The sequence below is a fragment of the Malaya genurostris genome, chromosome 1, assembly GCF_030247185.1.
Source record: "Malaya genurostris strain Urasoe2022 chromosome 1, Malgen_1.1, whole genome shotgun sequence".
NCBI lineage: Eukaryota > Metazoa > Arthropoda > Insecta > Diptera > Culicidae > Malaya > Malaya genurostris.
In genome coordinates this window covers 45,032,124-45,049,030 of record NC_080570.1, presented here as the reverse complement: position 1 = coordinate 45,049,030, position 16,907 = coordinate 45,032,124, and the positions used below count along the sequence as shown (strand labels likewise).

At 36.0% G+C, this 16,907-nt stretch overlaps 2 protein-coding genes across 2 annotated transcripts; one reads left to right on the top strand and one right to left on the bottom strand.

Annotated features, from left to right (window-relative positions):
* The first annotated feature begins 1,683 nt into the window (after positions 1 to 1,683).
* On the top strand, positions 1,684 to 10,996 carry LOC131438430 (protein phosphatase 1 regulatory subunit 21). The gene is made up of 6 exons (XM_058608450.1): positions 1,684 to 2,080; positions 2,223 to 2,717; positions 2,774 to 3,081; positions 3,159 to 3,297; positions 10,370 to 10,477; positions 10,575 to 10,996. The coding sequence occupies exons 1-6, from the start codon at positions 2,027 to 2,029 to the stop codon at positions 10,662 to 10,664; spliced, it is 1,194 nt and encodes a 397-aa protein (XP_058464433.1). The 5' UTR covers positions 1,684 to 2,026; the 3' UTR covers positions 10,665 to 10,996.
* Positions 10,997 to 11,029: 33 nt separating this feature from the next.
* LOC131438441 (pre-mRNA-splicing factor ISY1 homolog) lies at positions 11,030 to 12,206 on the bottom strand. The gene is made up of 4 exons (XM_058608461.1): positions 12,062 to 12,206; positions 11,983 to 12,005; positions 11,759 to 11,919; positions 11,030 to 11,696 (listed from the first exon to the last, which is right to left on the bottom strand). Exons 1-4 carry the CDS (start codon positions 12,062 to 12,064, stop codon positions 11,071 to 11,073), a joined length of 813 nt encoding a protein of 270 aa, XP_058464444.1. The 5' UTR covers positions 12,065 to 12,206; the 3' UTR covers positions 11,030 to 11,070.
* Between the last annotated feature and the right edge of the window lie 4,701 nt (positions 12,207 to 16,907).

Here is a 16,907-nt window from a genome sequence, read left to right as displayed (position 1 = left end):
TGTCATAGATGAATTGGTGATTTATTCCAATTGGTGTTATCCTTCAGATAAAATGTTAAATGTGTATGTCAAGCTGGTTTCGTATGGATATCGAGGGTTGTAAAGCAAAGATAAGCAAACGTTTGGTAAACTCTTCAATTATGGCCAATATTAAAAATCATGCCTAGTTGATGCTTACCACTATAGAAATAATTTTAATTACCTTTTCGGTTCAATATGCACTATATGATGACATGCCAGCAGCTGACAATGTTTACACTACCGTTGGAAATTTCTTTATGGCAACATTTTTCAAACATAAAATACAGTATGTTTTTCGACAATCTGAAGCTTTATTTTTTATATTCAATTAAGAAATAAGATAAACTTCGCGGCATTTCTTGACATCAATAAATGAAATAATGATCATCAGTTTGTACGATTCAGCATAAACCTAATCTATAAAAGATAAGTGATTTTTTTCGATTTGCGTATTTATCGATACTAAGTTGAAAATACAAGCTTTCAAATGGTTTAACTCAACCGAATCATGAATTCCAATGCTAGTACCAAATACAAATTGTAATAATTATTAATTTGTATTTGCTACTACTCTGTATGTCGAGAGTGATTACCTTTCCCTACACCTCTACCAATGGCTACCAAAACATTGCGGTATCGTCGATACGACTAAATATGTTAGCAACTCTTTTGTGACATATCCCATTTCGATAAAAACATTATTTCAAATTCGACTAACTTCACAAAAAACAATTGTTGTCTAATAAGCGAAAAGAGAAGATGTTGGATAGAGTAAGTAAATTTCTAAAGAACTATAAAAATTAATTCTCTGAAAGTCGGAGAAAAAAACCATCAGTTTAGTGCAAATTTAGAATAATTTGGTTAATTTTGTGCACTTTTTGCAGTGCAAAGTTCGCACCAAACGAGTGCGAATAAAGTCAGCTATTGACTGCTTTGCGATCAAGAAAAATGTTCCACAGTATTTAATATCGTAGAGAATTCCACAATTTGGCCACAAATGAATCCCTTACAGCATTTTAATAGTTTCTTTCACTAAAACATGAACATCCAAAATGCATTAATCGACATCAAAATTCTGTATGCTACTCTTTATGTGGTATTGGGATCGTCCATTTGTGAGAAAGCTACAAACGAAATCATCCTTTACTAAAATAGCTTTAGTATTGAATCGATTCGCACAGGATGCAGTTCTGCTGTGGAACGTTTTTCAGAACCAGTTTCGCTTTAAACAAGAGCGATTGATTTGAATGCATTTTGTTGACTTCAAAGTGCACAAGGGAGGTCAGATATTTTTCTTCACTGGAAGATTATTATCGATTTTGAACGCTATACCTACGCCAACCATATCAGTATCGCATTCACAGACAACAGGTCAGCCTGGGAATAGATGACGGAAGTCATCGGTATCCATCGGAATTAAAATTCAAATCAGTGAACGAATGCAAATAAAACTAACATTAAGCTGTTTCGAAGTTTGACCACTACACCGTGCAGTTGTTCAATATTAGAGAAAATTGCAATCTTTCGAGTAAATAAAGTCAGAGACGTCAAGAAAAAAATACATTTTTTTGTAGTGCAACATTAAAACATCGCAACAACTACTACTGCACATAAATCACTTTAATTTGGTCTAGCAAAATGTCAACAGTGTGTGAAGCGAAACCCGAAAACTTTTTCCAAGTGTTTTCCATCCTCTTCTGATGCTGTTAGCTGGATGTGATGTGTTGTGTGTCACATTGGGGTGAAAACGCAAGTAAAAGTAGATTTTTCACTGATTGGAACATTTTATGTTAAGGAAGATTTAGATTCAGTCTTGCCAGTTTTATCAGAGCCGAATAAAATAATGTCGATAAAGATGGGTGGATTTGAGCATATGTAATTCAATATGCAGAACGGCAGTGGACGACAGGCGGAAGTCGTAATCAAATTGTACATTCGGACCACATCCCAACAAATCGAATCTTGTTCGGTTAGGGTGCTGACCATTTCCAGTTAGAGTAGTGCAATGGAAACCGAGAATAGCTCAAAGTATCAGAAGCTGGCGACTGAGTATTCCAAGGTAAGCTCTTTGTTTGCTCGGTTAACGTAAATATAGTTTTATCAGTGCGAAAGTAAAAAAGAAAGGGCGTTTTTTTTGCTACGACCGGTGCAAATCTTCGATGTTTGTAATCACTGTTTATTTTATATTATTTTCTTTGTAGCTAAGAGCACAAGCCAGTGTTTTGAAACGTGCCGTGTTGGAAGAACAGAACAAGAATGCCGTTCTGCGAGAATCGCTCCGATTGAAAGAAGCCAACATGCGAAAGTCGGAACAGGAGGTAGACAGCCTTGGTTTCCGAAACAAGCAATTGGAACGAAGAGTCGCTGCATTGCAAGAAAATATCGAGCAAGAACTAAAGAAAGGTACCGCCAAAGGACAAAAAACGAAAACAAACAACGACGCAAACTCAACCGTGGATGCCGATGCAAAGGTAATCGCTGAGGAGCTTCAGAAGAAAATTTTGGAAAATGCTCAGTTGGTAACGTTGTTGGACGATAAAAATGCGGAGATAAAGCAGTGTCAGTTACGACTGGACGGACTCAATCGAGACTTGCAGCAACAGGTTTCTATGGAGCAAAAGTTGAGGAAAGAGATTGAAACTCTGAGTCTAAGAAATACGGAACTAGAGGCAAAGATATCTGAAGCTACCAGCACGGTAAGACTGACTGTGACAATGTTTCGTTCTAGATTCTTACCGTTTCCGTTTCTCAGATTGGCAGCGAAGATGGTTTGAGTGTTATGGCAGAAATGGAAACCCATTACAGTAATCATTTTAGCAGTAATTCTAGCCAGGTGACAAATGCGGGCGCTGGTGGTGCAGTGACCATCAATCACAATAATAATAACAACAACAATACCGCCGGAAATAACCTTCACTGTGATGATAGGATAGTATTCCTCGAAAAGGAACTGTGCCACTGGAGGGCCCAGTACGAACTACTCAAGATTGATTCCTCTAGTCACCAGCGAGCGGAAGATACGGTCAGAAAAGATGAATCGACGGACGAGTCTGCTGAGATGTAAGTGTATTGGATTGCCCAGCCTGCGTTGTCATTTCAGTATGGTTCCATTAAATGATCGATTGCTAAATTTTTAGAAAATCAGAAGACAATCAGACTCAAAGTGAGTTCCATTTGCGAGAACAGAAACTGACGGAGTGCTTCACCAAAAGCATCACCGGCTTATTCCATGACAAGTGTCGAGCCGAATCCAAACTGACGTCGCATTTATTAGAGGTAAGTTAAAGTAATCGGTGGAATTGTTGGATCAGAATTAATCCGTCATTTCTCTCATGTTCATTTGTTGGAAACGATCATCCGTTGATTAGCAGTTTATAAGAAATCTTTAAAAAAGTCTGATTCCTCTGAAAAAAAACTTTGATGTGTGATGGTATTAAATTCTAACCCATTCATGTAAGAAATTTATGTAGCGCAATGCATCCATTTTCAAGTTTTTGACCGCTATTTCCGGTTCTTCTGGTATAGCCCAAGTCGATTCGTTTGGCCATCAACCAACAAAACCTAATTGGATCAGTTTTCGAGTTTTATTTGGAAAATTGGCACGTGTTTTGCATCGTCAATTTAAACGACGAATTTCGGTTGTACTTTTTGTTTTCTTTACCTCTAAATTTATGTTTTTTTTTTGTTTCTTTACCCTCAAAATTTATGTTAGGTCATATCCAATTTGACTTGGATTTTACGTTTCGTCTTTGACTCATCAGCGCGTAGCAGTTTATGTTGAACTGCTAGCACGACCTGACGGCTCAAAATGAACCGCTAGACAGACGCAAGGTTAATGCTACTTTCTAAATACTTGCGTAATATCTAAACTGACGTCTCGGACGAAACAAATTTCAGCTTGCTGGGAAAAGCCGAAGCATACAACCATCGCACTGTCATTAGATTTTTTATCGTCACGTCACAAATGAACAAAAATTCATCCTTGACAGTTCAGCGGTACTGTTTACAAACAAGCTTAAACAAAATCGAGGAACATACTTAAACAATCATCTTTACACTTTACACTTCGCGAACCGTATCGAATCGTTAACAAATGTTTTTAAACTCTATTTACGCGATATGAACCGTGTCAACAGAGAAACAAAAAAAAGTCTGTTTACAAACAGTACCGCTGAACAGAGTTACCATATTCACAGATTTTTCTGTAAAACCACAGATTTTTTTTCCTATTTTTCCACGCAGATTCTGTGTCACAGAATACAGATTTTATCAAAATTTACAGATTTTTATGAATATTTCATAAAAATGACAGATCTTTAAAAAGTTTTTCACAGATTTTTACAGATTATGATCGAAAATATGCAACACAGATGGTGCACAGATTTTTCAAGTTGAAACACAGATTTTAAAATGGCAACTCTGCCGCTGAACTGTCAAAATGTGTTCATCCGATTGAGGTTAACAGTGACGGTAAAAAACCTAATGTGGGGAATATAGCACGAACCTTTTCGCTCAGTCTGTACGAGATTCAACGAGTTTTTCCAGCATTTCGATTTTAATATGTCGTCCCGTGTGTTTCATCAACGTCAACTTGACCTTTTTCATATTGTGTATCGTGAAAATTAATTTTAGTGTACTTAGTTCATTAATTTTTATTCATTAAGACAAACTATGTCAGATGAATCATAAGAAACAAATATATCCTGAACATCTCCACTCGCTACACTGATAAAAATGTGCACAATCGATTCATATGTGAATAACACTTCAATTTAATATGCTTTTTCATTTCAATACATAACCAAAACGATTTGTTTTAAGATTTCATGTGCAGATTAGAATATTTCCCATGATGCTTTGATGTGTTTTTCCGTTGGATATGCAGTGTTTTGCTATTGAATCAAACTACATGTGAAAAACATTTCATTTTCTACTAAACATTTCATTTTCCACTAAACATCAACAGTTTTCACTCTCATTTTATATACACTTATATTTTCATGAACTTCATGTGTTCTACAAGTAGGATAACGGAGGTATTTTGGCCACTTCATATATTTTGGCCCACCTAACAAACTTTATGAATTTAATCGATGTTAAGTAATCCATGTTTCCTTAATTTGAAGCTAATCACATCAAATTACTTATTGCGGACGGGTTTTTTTTTAAGATATTACAACATTTGGTGGATATTTTTACAAAGTGGGCCAAAATACTTCTGTTACCCTAGTGATAGTTCAAGTGCTTTGCACACTGCACATAATGCTAGCGTACAAATTATTTTCAGTAGATATTCCAACAACCCAGTGAATTCTGTCGAGCCATATCGGTCCGATCATCGGACCAATTGAGCACGACATCAGCCCGATCTCAGCGCAGCACCATTGGCATCAACCTCGTCAATCTATTAGCTTTACATACGTTTACATTCTATATCGCTAGCTCAAAAGAGTGAAGTCAAAGTCAAAGTCTTGTCATTACATTCCTTTCGTGGAATTTGGCCTTTCTGTTTCAACAGACTTCGCATCCGATTCTTAGTGTACAGAATCATTGTATGGCTAGTACTATGGATCCTACTGACACTAAGAATCCTTCCAGGTCGGGGCTAGAACATACGACAGCTGGCTTGTAATACTAGCGTCCTATGCATTGAACCGCCAACCCGGGACCAAAAGAGTGAAGAGATGCCAAACCAATTCTGTGGGTGATAAAAGGCCACGGACAATTTTTGTTTCGATTATACAAGTTTTAACCTTGAGGTTATTTGCCTATTTGAAACAGAAAATTTTCGACCCCATGTTCGATATTGCGCCACGCAATATCCGTCCCCCAGCATCGGGCATCCGGCGTACTCCTTGATAACTCTACTCTTTTGCACTAGCGATGTACAATGTAAATCGTCAATCTTTTCGAAACACAATCATAAGCTTTCATGCGGTCAAAATAGGTCAAAACCTACCCAAAATCGACTAAAGTGCATCTCCCCAATTTTAGGTAACGGGCGATGACCTCAAAATTTAGATAAATGCAAGTTTACCCAAAGTGCCACAACAAAGCAATTGTGTATCATCCAGTGTTGTCATATAAAATTATAATTAAGTATATCATGACATTTGGACGTATAGAAGCTGAGATATCGTGCCAAATGTGGCTGTACATTTGTAGTGTCGGTGGGAAAATGAGCATCGAACAAAGAGCCTGCATAAGGTTTTATTTTATTCTTATCCCGTATTCATCAGTAGTTTAAACGTTTTCAAAAGTGACGAGAGGACTTGAAAGACGACGAACGTTCGGGCCGGCCAAAAGATGTTGTGAACGAACAAACACGGGGGAAATTGTTCGTGAATTCATTAAAAAAAAGAATCTCAAGCATCGCATAAATATATGGAATCAGAATTATCAATATCCGCAGCGACGATTTATCGTATCTTGACGGAAAATTTGGGTCTCAGAAAGGTTTGTGCTCGATATGTTCTGCACACTTTGAAACAACACGAAAAAGACCTCAGAATTCAACATTCAAGAGACATCATTAAAGAGGCCAAGAATGACCCAAACTTTTTGTACGCAGTTCAATATAGGTGGAACTAGTGCCCCATGCCCCCGGTGAATGACCGATATGTTAAAACCGGGCTAAAATAAACAATTAACTAACTAACTAGTACCCCACGAAAATTTATTTTTAGAAGAATTTACTCATAGTGTCATGTCTGTTAGTCTGTGGTGTTACATTCCTTTTGTGCAGGACTGGTGCTACGATCCTGCTGACACTAAAAACCCTTCCATGGCGGGGCTCGAACATACGGCAACTGGCTTGTAAGGCCTGTGCCCTATGCATTTAAAAAAGAGGCTTGAAATGCATTGAAAAAATATACCGAAAGGTAAGTTATCTACTCAATAGTAAGTTATATTTATTCAACAGTGAAGTTGTATGGACTCCATTTGAGGCTCAATGCGAGGTGCAATACGTCAAGAAGTCTTAATATTGAAATCAATCATCAAACAAACGAATTCATCGGTAAATTTGGGAACAGCTATTGATTGAGCCATTATTAACTCAGCTTCAAAATTTATTTCTGCATTGAAAGAACATTAGTTAAACTGTTCAATGTATTAGTTCAAAAAATAAAATAGAAGTTAGAGCTACGAATTTTCTCGCCACAAAAAGACCATATTTTGTAGACAAATTATTGCAGTCTTCGTGAGTGATCGCTGGTTTGACGGTGGTAAGTAAAATTTTAACAGCGACAATTCTGCTACTCGCTTCTTTCCAATTGGGTGAGGCCTTTGCTGTAGCTCGACAACCGTTGCTCAGAAAATAATGGGAAAGTCTGTTGAAACAGAAGGTCAAATTTTACTACAGGAATGTAATACCAAGGCTTTGCTTTTTTAATGTTGTACAAATAAATGTTTAATTTAAAAAAATCGAATTTTTTGGTAGATTCGATAAATCCTTCTACAGAGGGTGTGAAAAAGGCAAACACACGTCATGAGTTTTTCCATTTTTATACTCGAGGGGTCGAAAATTTCTTCAGTAAAACTAATCCTACGGCTCCAACTCCAACTCCTAACATTAAAAATGGCTTAACAATAGATCTCTGTCTACAGAGTTTGTTGAACGAAAAAAATGGCACGCGATTTAAGGTCTGAGGACAGAGGGTCGCGTGTTGAGTTTTAAATCGACCACGTGGCTCGCTCAATTCCATTTGAGCATCGTATTTCTCTTGTACTGTCTCGTATATGAGCAAACTGTACCGGGTTGCCAGCATACATTTTATTATTTTGATGAGAAGTTTTATCACATTAATCTATCGTATGGGTTGGAAATTACATGGATTCCAATGAACAATGAAAAAATATTCAACTTTCACAAAGATTGAATGTCTGTGTGTTTGGCAGCCTTGTCGAGCCAATTTTATTTCTCTCTCTTTTTTCAGAATGCTATCAGGAAACCAAAGCGAAAAAAATGGCGGATGCATTGAAACTGACTTTGTTTCACAGAAAAATACAAGACTTTATTTTTATCGCGATAACATATATGTTTTTATGTACTAATCGAATCTAAACTAAATTATCTAGACTTTGTCATGGTAGATTTCTGATACAAGCCTTCAAGGCCGAGATATTCGACGAACAAGTAGGGGTATGCATTTCCAAGCGTTCCAATTTTCAGCAGTTCTTCAGTCAGAAAAAAATACAACACGACCGCTAAACTCATTGAATCATTCTGAAAATTTCACAGAATATTCTCAACTAAATTTCGAAAACATTGTCAGGTGGGTTTTTCTATATTCTGCACCGTTTCCAAGAAAATTTAATTTGAAACGGGAAAATAGCAAAAAACCTACCAATTTACGGTACTGTCCTCAGCCCTTAATGGTCTGTCTCAAAATCGGCAAATGAGAGTCCCGAATCGGCCAAATACGGTTCAACGTATTGGACCAACGGAGATCTTTCGTTGGACATATTTTTCTTAGAGGGTGAGAAAAGGCGAACTGAATCAACGTTGCCAGGTATACCGATTTATCAGTATTTATACAGATATTTGACCTCTATACCGCAATTGGCATATTGTCGCAAAACTGAAATGTAGAGGCGCTGCTTGTTTAGAGATGATACTTTCAGCAAGAGCTGTCAAATCGGTAGGAAAATTTCTAATTACTCCACTTTTTCAACGATTTATTTTGAAAACGGGCAAATTCATCTGAAAAATCATAGTAAAAGTTGAAGAAAAAGTTTTTACTCTGAGGTGGTAATGTTGATCTTAGTTCATTATGCAAAATCTACCGTTTATTCAGAATAAAGCAGTAAATAAACGATAAAAATGTTGCAAATCACTACTGCCGATATGAAAATTTCCGAAAGAATTCTCCTTTTCTTGGTTCTATTTTTCATTGGCAGGTGTCGCTACCGGTAAATCAGCTTTGCGACAATTTGCCAATACAGATATGTACTCCCAAAATACCGATAATTCACGGATCGTACAGATAAATACCGATTTTCGTTGATAGCATGGATAGAAAAGGTGGCTACGAGACCTTCTTTTTACTCACCAAAATGAGCTTTGGTGACATTTCCGTGAACTTATATTGACAAGATTCTGATACCGATATGGTACAGATAGATTTTTGCGCCAAATACAGATTTTTGGAAAAATGACCTGGCAACGCTGAACTGAATTTTCAATTCGTTTTCTTCTTCTCCGATTTTCCACGTTTTCGAGTTGAGTTTTAATTGAATTCAAAGTCCAAATTTTATATAACTAAATTCATAAAACTAAATCTTCAAGTTCTTCTTATATATATATAACTAGTAAAAGACCAGTTCTCGGTTGATTTTTCATTAGGGCGTATAAGCAAGTGACAGTTTCTCTTTAATCACTTTAATTATTGTGATGTGACTAAAAAGATTTTCTGTGATATCACTATTCTGTTTGAAAGTCGAAAGTTTCGGGTTTCATTTCATGCATAGAGTAGAGTGATAAACGTGGAAATCGCTTGGTAATTAATTGAAGAGAAAGTAAACAAAGAGAAACTGTCACTTGCTTATACGCCCTTTTCAAAAATCAACCGAGAGTTCTTTCTACACAGTAAAAAAAAAATTGTAACTGTAGTTGTGAACAAAAATCAGACGTATTGAACATCATACAATAATATTCTATTTTCGGAAAATATTGCAAATAAATCACACGTTATTACATCGAAACAACGTATTGAGTAGATTTCATCAGCTTGACCGAATACTGTATACGACTTTGATAGGAATTCATGCATCTTTTCGTGTAATATTACAACCTTTAGAACGACACCAACACATTTGTGATATTACATCAAAATTGCTGCACATCACTACTCACTACTGATGTGCAGCTATTACGATAAAAGATCACAACAATCTTGGTGTCGTTCTAAAAGTTGTAATATTACACGAAAAAAATGCATAATTTCATATCAGAATCATATACAGTATTCAGTTAGGGCGATCTAATGTACTCAATACGTTGTTTCGATGTTTCCCACATCAAGATTGCTACAATTCTTCTGAGCCTTTATATAGAATATAAAGTAGTAGTACGATAAACTACATTTTAAGTGAAAACTAGGTATGTACTTTTTTGAATCATAAGTTTCATAAGCGAGTTTCGTTTTTTGCAAACAAAAATGACGGTTCATGCTTGAACATAGCAGAAATAGGTATCGGGTGTTATTTCGAATGGATAAAATACATTCGTATAAATGTATGACTTCCATAAAACCCGAAGCCCGGATGGTCAGCAGTAAAATCGAACTTACATATTGTTTTGTTAAACTTATTTCTAATGTGACATTGTCTAATGCTTTTCTCCTAGTCTCAAAGACTTCAATCTCATCTGGATATCACAAAGAACCGTCTGAAAGAGAGCGAGGAGGCCAAACGAGATGAAGAGCAGCGCTATCGAATTATCGAGGATGAACTGGTAAGAAACATTGCATAAGAAAATCATGGAAAAAACTAGTGCGGTTGACAATTTAAAAGAAACTGAACCGAGCTCAGACATTCATTTTTTTTCGTAGGCACGAACCCGTCTAAACTATGAGGAACAGATCAGCGTGCTGACGGAACAAGTGATTAGCTTGAGTGATCAGCTGGCAAATTGCAAATAAGCAAACTCGTGTTCCGTACTCTGTTGGCGCTAAGGATATCTTCCCATCTTTTATAGGTTAGCTGGAAGCATCTGCCGATCGTGCGGTGCGCAAGCAGAAAAGTCGTCGCCGAATTAAGTAGACTTCCCACGGAGCAAGAAATTGTTGACTAGTTTTGTTCGAACAAAGAGGATTAATATATAAATTCCTTGGGAGAAAAATATTTGTTAGAGTATAACTTTTTTTTTCGAAGCTATGTGTGTAAAAACAATCAGTATATCATGAGATTTGTGAATGAAAATATTCAAAAGACGAATAAGAAATAAAATGTGAAACGTTTTGTGTTATTTAGATTGATGTGTTATTTCAAAACAACGAGAGCCCGTATTTGTACAACTTAATTATTTTATTACAAAAAAAAACAGTTTTACATGTCCTCATCGTCTTCTATACCGTATTTTTTCATTAGTTCTAGTTTTCGTTTCCGAAGTAGAGCTGCCTCAATATCTTTTTGGCTAGGAACAGGCACATGTGCGGTAAACCGTGGACCCAAAAGCCCCATCGGGTCATCTTTCATCTGTTTGTCCGCATCGGAACTTATTCTAGCATCCGATCCGTAGATATCTTCCTCTGGTTCGATTTCTTTCTGTTCCCCACTGGTCTGCAGCTGTTTCCATTCTTCCACGGCTTTCTGAATAGCTTGTTTTTCAGCCTTTTCTTCCAATGGCAACAGTATCCCGTCATCATCGTCTCTGTAGCCGTAATAATCGGCATCGATGTCCTTCATCAATTCGGCTCGTGTTTTTTTCGGTGGCGGTGGTGGCTCCTGTTCAAATAGTTCTCGCACACCCGGTAGATCCTTGGCCGCTCCGAAATACTTGTATCCACGGTTTCCTGGAACCTCTCTTCCTTCGGCATCAAACATTTTTGGCCCATAACGACGATAGTGTGGTCCTCCCAAATCCGAAATCTGATTCTCCCAGTGACGCTTCTCGCGAAGTAGTTTGTTAATTTCATCGTTCAAATCACGAATACGAAACTCACCTAATCCGGCTAAAATCAAATATGCATACGTTGATCAAACTATTTACATCTGAATACCATCAATTATTTACCGTTCTGAATTTGAGCAACTTTTTTGGAAATTTCGCGAATGATTTCCAAGCGCCACCTTTCGCATTTTTGGAGGTCTCTGCATTCGGATGCCAGATATGGTCGACGCTCGTTTTTACCGGTTTCCGCTTCCTTAGCAGCTCGCCACCGAGCCAGTGTTGTCCTGTGATTAAACAAGCCAATTAGTTAAGATTTTAAATAAGAAAAACGTTTTCCATGTACGTACATAGCCTTTTCCGCATTGCGAGCCTGAAACGAAATTTGTTTTAGGTTTTTCTATGATAACTTCAAATCAGTTCTCTTACCATTCTTAATTAATCGAATATGTTGTACGAGACGTCGTTAACTGTTCAATTGCAACTTAATTCATACTAAATTTGACCTGTAAGTCGACGAATTTGCTGGAATGCCAGTATGCATCAGTAAACGTTCGCCAGTATCGTTAGTAAACACCGCTACGAAGCTGATTTTATGAGAACTGTCAAACCATCAACCCTCAGTGTGTCCGCAGGGTTGTACACTATTTAAAGTGTTCCCATGTTTCGATGTTATAGCACTTGTTCGAGGGGGCCAGATTTCTTCCCAAAGTTATATCTGTCTGATTTTTTTGCCGGAATTCTGCTAGGGCTTCGACAAGACTCTAATAAGAATGAAATGTTTCTGGTTGAAATGTTCATGGGTAGAAGATATTTCGACAGTGACTTGAATCCATCCAAGCTTATATCGGCTACCAGAAGCAGGATGCATCACAATCGGGATGTCCTGCAAGCTATTTTATAAGCCAACTTATAAAAGTAATCAAATCGAGTTTTCTTTTCCTGCGGATAAATGCTTTAAAATCAATCAATTTAGTTTTAGAAGTTTGGCTTTGTAAAAGTCTCAACCTTGGTAATACAAAAACCTAAGAAAGACAAAACTATTATTCCATTTGCTACCCACTCACGATGTTTTCCGTTTAGGATGCTTAAAACAAATTCATTTTTCATCGCCAGTAACAATTCTAGGCAAAACTTCTATCGTGTCTTTGAAACGAAAATTCACGAGTGTTTTTTCGGTTTTCCATCTCTCTTTTTTTCAATCAATGTGGCACCCATTTTCCACACTTTCGGATTTCTTCCATAGCTTTTAAACGATCAGAAATTGTTTGTTGTGCAACATTCAACATTGCTGCCATTCGTTTTTGTCCAGAGGTGTTATCCCCTCCCTTTGGTTGGTGGGCTTGACGGTATTGCAAACATCATCACATACAATCAATTAGCGTTACAATTTGATGAAGATATGCGTTACAGTTTTAGTTTCATAATTGAATTAAATGAATAATATATTGAACGACTTGAATAAGATGTTGATTGCATTACGCTCCAACATCCGGGGTTGGAGAGGCCGGTAGGGCTTAACTGAGCTCTTTTTTATGTTTTATTTTCATACTACCGGCCCTTATTACCAGTGTGAAGTGAAAATTAAGTAGAGTAAACGTATCCCAATTGGGTTTCACACGATGACAATAAATGAACGGTAAATCGAATCCATCTTTGACGTTTATTGGTGGTTTGTGTACCATGAAATACTGTGGAATTAAATAGAATATTGTAGAATATAATAAAATAATAATGACCGAACCAATGAGCAAACCACTGATAGCTGTCAAACGATGTTCATCCAGTTTGTATTGTGAGGATGTATCGTTTGGGACCTGATGGGTGAGATGATGTGTGAATGAAATGTAAGAGTGAGTGCATGCAAGAACGGTAATAAAGGCCACCGTTTCAGCTCAGGACTAACGATCGACCAATAGAAGAGATAGAAATTGGGTAACGGTACCCCCATTCATCTCAAATCCATTAGTCATTTCATGTACGAAAACCATTAGTTAGAGTGAGATCTGTTATCTCTGTTTGATAGATTAATTTCGAGAATAACATGAAATTTGGAGCATTTTTTTTGTTCGTTAAAACAGCAGTATTGAATCATTTCTGAACTACTTTTATGTGCCATTGCTTCTTACAGACGAGGCAAAGATTTTGTATTCGATTTTATCTCAATAAATTTATTGAAAGTCGAGTAATCGGTAAAATAACATGGTGACTCTACTAATGAGATGACTATTGGCACACAAATTTTAGTTAGAATCTATTAGAATAGAAATAGTAACTCAATGTTGTGATGCTTGCTTGTGGAATACATGTAGGTATGTATGCATGTGTGTATGTGTATGTGCCTGTGTGTATGTATGTGTTTTTGTGTGTACAACATACATTATACCGTTCTCTCGGGTGTGTTGTATCAAATTGGTTGTGACACATTTCGATTGCGAGTCAGTGTACCAGATGTTCAAAAGTGCCTGAGCGGTAATGCTGTCAAGGATCAACCGAAGATAACGAAATGTGAACATGCTGTAGATCAATGAAACACTAATTTTTTTATTTTTTTATTTTTTTTTATATTATTATTATTTTTTTTTTTTGGAAACGGATGACTGGATGAGGAACAAGAAATACGAAAATGCTGAAAGAATTAGAAAGGAATATTGGTAAGAATATAAACACTATTGCATACAACTAACTTTTACATTTAAGGAAGCAACATAACATGCCAGCAAAAGTACGGAGTGAAAAATGACAACAAAAGACACGAATCACAGCTGAATAGAACACTGGAATTAAGGTAAAACAGAATACAAACTATGATCAAAGGTAAGACAACCAACATGAATAAATAATTGAAACTGTTGGGTAATAATATAATTTCCTCATATTGAAAGAGGCGTTTATATGGCGCGCATGCGCTAATTCGGCCTGATACAAATTAACGGGGAGGGCAATACATTTTGGACAGGGCTGTAAAAAGCTGATTGGAACCCTTTCCCCACCAAAATGTAATATAAGGAATAAGGATAAGGAAGGAGGTGTTATCTTTAGCCAACATTGTTTACAATTCGAATTCAAGTGGATTGCATACTTTTAAATTAAAATTTGAAAAATTCAAATCATTTTTTTCCCCGGGTGCAAACTATCCTAGGTACTCTACCGAAGAAAGAGTACACGCAAGCTGTCACTTTTTGGGGAATCCAATCAGCGTGGTCACATCAAGATAGTGTGATGATGATTTTTTTACTATTCCATATATTTAGAACTATTTTAGATGTTTCAATTTACTTGATTTTGAACGAATGCAGATGACAAAACTTTACAAAGATAGGTAAAAAAAGTGATTATCACGTATTGTCATGGAATGTAAGATTAAAAACTGTCTTATATACTTGAAAATCTAGGATGAAATTTAAAATTATCAGTTTTCTTACGATTTGCTTTAGGTGATAAAACATGACAAAGAGACAAATAAAACAACTTTTGATCAGAATTTATCAATTGATATCAATAAATAATTCAAACTAAGAATTTCCCAGATATTAAAACAGCACTCAATCTCACTTCTTCGAATTTGATACTGCATATTTTTATTTCTCCATAAATCAGCTGTTTTTCGAATGAGGACGAAACTAATAATGACAGTAAATGGAGGAAAACAACGATGAATGTTTAGGTTCTTATTTCAATTCCTATTTAGAAATTATAGTATATTCTCAGATCAATTTTTGATAAGTCGATGAATTGTTGGTTTATCTTTAAAAGGTATGCAAAATTTCCAGTGAATAAATCAACATGAAAAAAGTTTTGACTTTCTTGTTCTGTTTACTTCTACGCTTCCTGTATGAATAATAAAGGTATGCTCCAAGAAAAGGAGGATTCTTTCGGAAATTTTTATATCTGCAGTAGTGATTTGCAACATTTTTATCGTTTATTCAAGAGTATAAATATATATTAACAATAAAAGTACACTCGGATTAGAAGAAAATCGATTTCAAAGTGATTACTACTACTTTTTTTTAGTGTGAACAACGATTAAACATGAAAAATCTTCAGAAATGTGTGAAATTGGGTAAGGATAGGTTTTTTGGGATCAACATTTTTTTAAAGAGAAACCAGTGTAACGTTGATTTCTCGTATAATGGAATGTACAGCGATCGAGTACTATTTATATCAGATACTTCATTTGTCATTTCCAGACATTTGAAAAATGGTATCAAACCAAGTTTAATGCTTTATTCTGAATAAACGGTAGATTTCGCACAATGAAGTAAGATCAACATTACCGCCTCAGAGTAAAAACTTTTTCTTCAACTTCTACTATGATTTTTCAAATGAATTTGCACGTTTTCATAAGAAATCGTTGAAAAGGTGGAGTAATTAGAAATTTTCCTACCGATTTGACAGCTCTTGCTGAAAGTATCATCACTCAACAAGCAGCGCCTCTACATTTCAGTTTTGCGACAATATGCCATTTGAGGAATCACCCTCTTTGTTGGCATGGAACACGAAGGGCGAAAGAAACAAATGATATGACAGCATCGCCTGTTATAGTTGCATCGCCATTCATGCGAAATTCATATAGAATCTAGAGGTAATGATATATCTTATCGTTTTGATGTGCATTTCAGATAAATGTAGCATGATTTCCACTAAATATCAGCAGTTTTCACTCTTATTTTTTACGATAAGTGTACAAACAAATAATAACGTTGGTTAATTTAAGAAGATCGTTGGTAAATTTGAGCACTTTCGTTGGTTCTTTTTTGCAGAGAGTAAAAACTACCAATTCAAGAGCTGCAAAACTTTTATTTTGAAAGTGGCTCAGCATTAAGTGTACAAAGCTATTCTTTCCAATTAAGAGCACATTTTTGTTAGAATAATAGTATAATCATAACAATACAAATGCTATCTGCATTTGATGCAAATAGTAGAAGCATTTGAAACAAGAGGATTCTCATTCAAAATAAAAGCAAGGTACTATTAATACAAATGGTAAATGTATTGCAGTTTGTCCATTTGCGCTATACATTATGCCAACCATTTTGGTAAAAAGGCGTATGAGTTAAGCTTGATACGAGAAGCTGAAAATAATTATGTATCAATCGTTATCAATCTACAAGAAACCACAAAGCACTTACCTGAGAGTAATCAACCAATCCCATCAGTAAATTTTCGAGAAACGATATCACCATGTTCATATCAAAACAATAAGTTAATCGAAATGAACACTGATACGCATTTAGACACATTTGTGTAAATATACACCGTACTGATTCAGTGT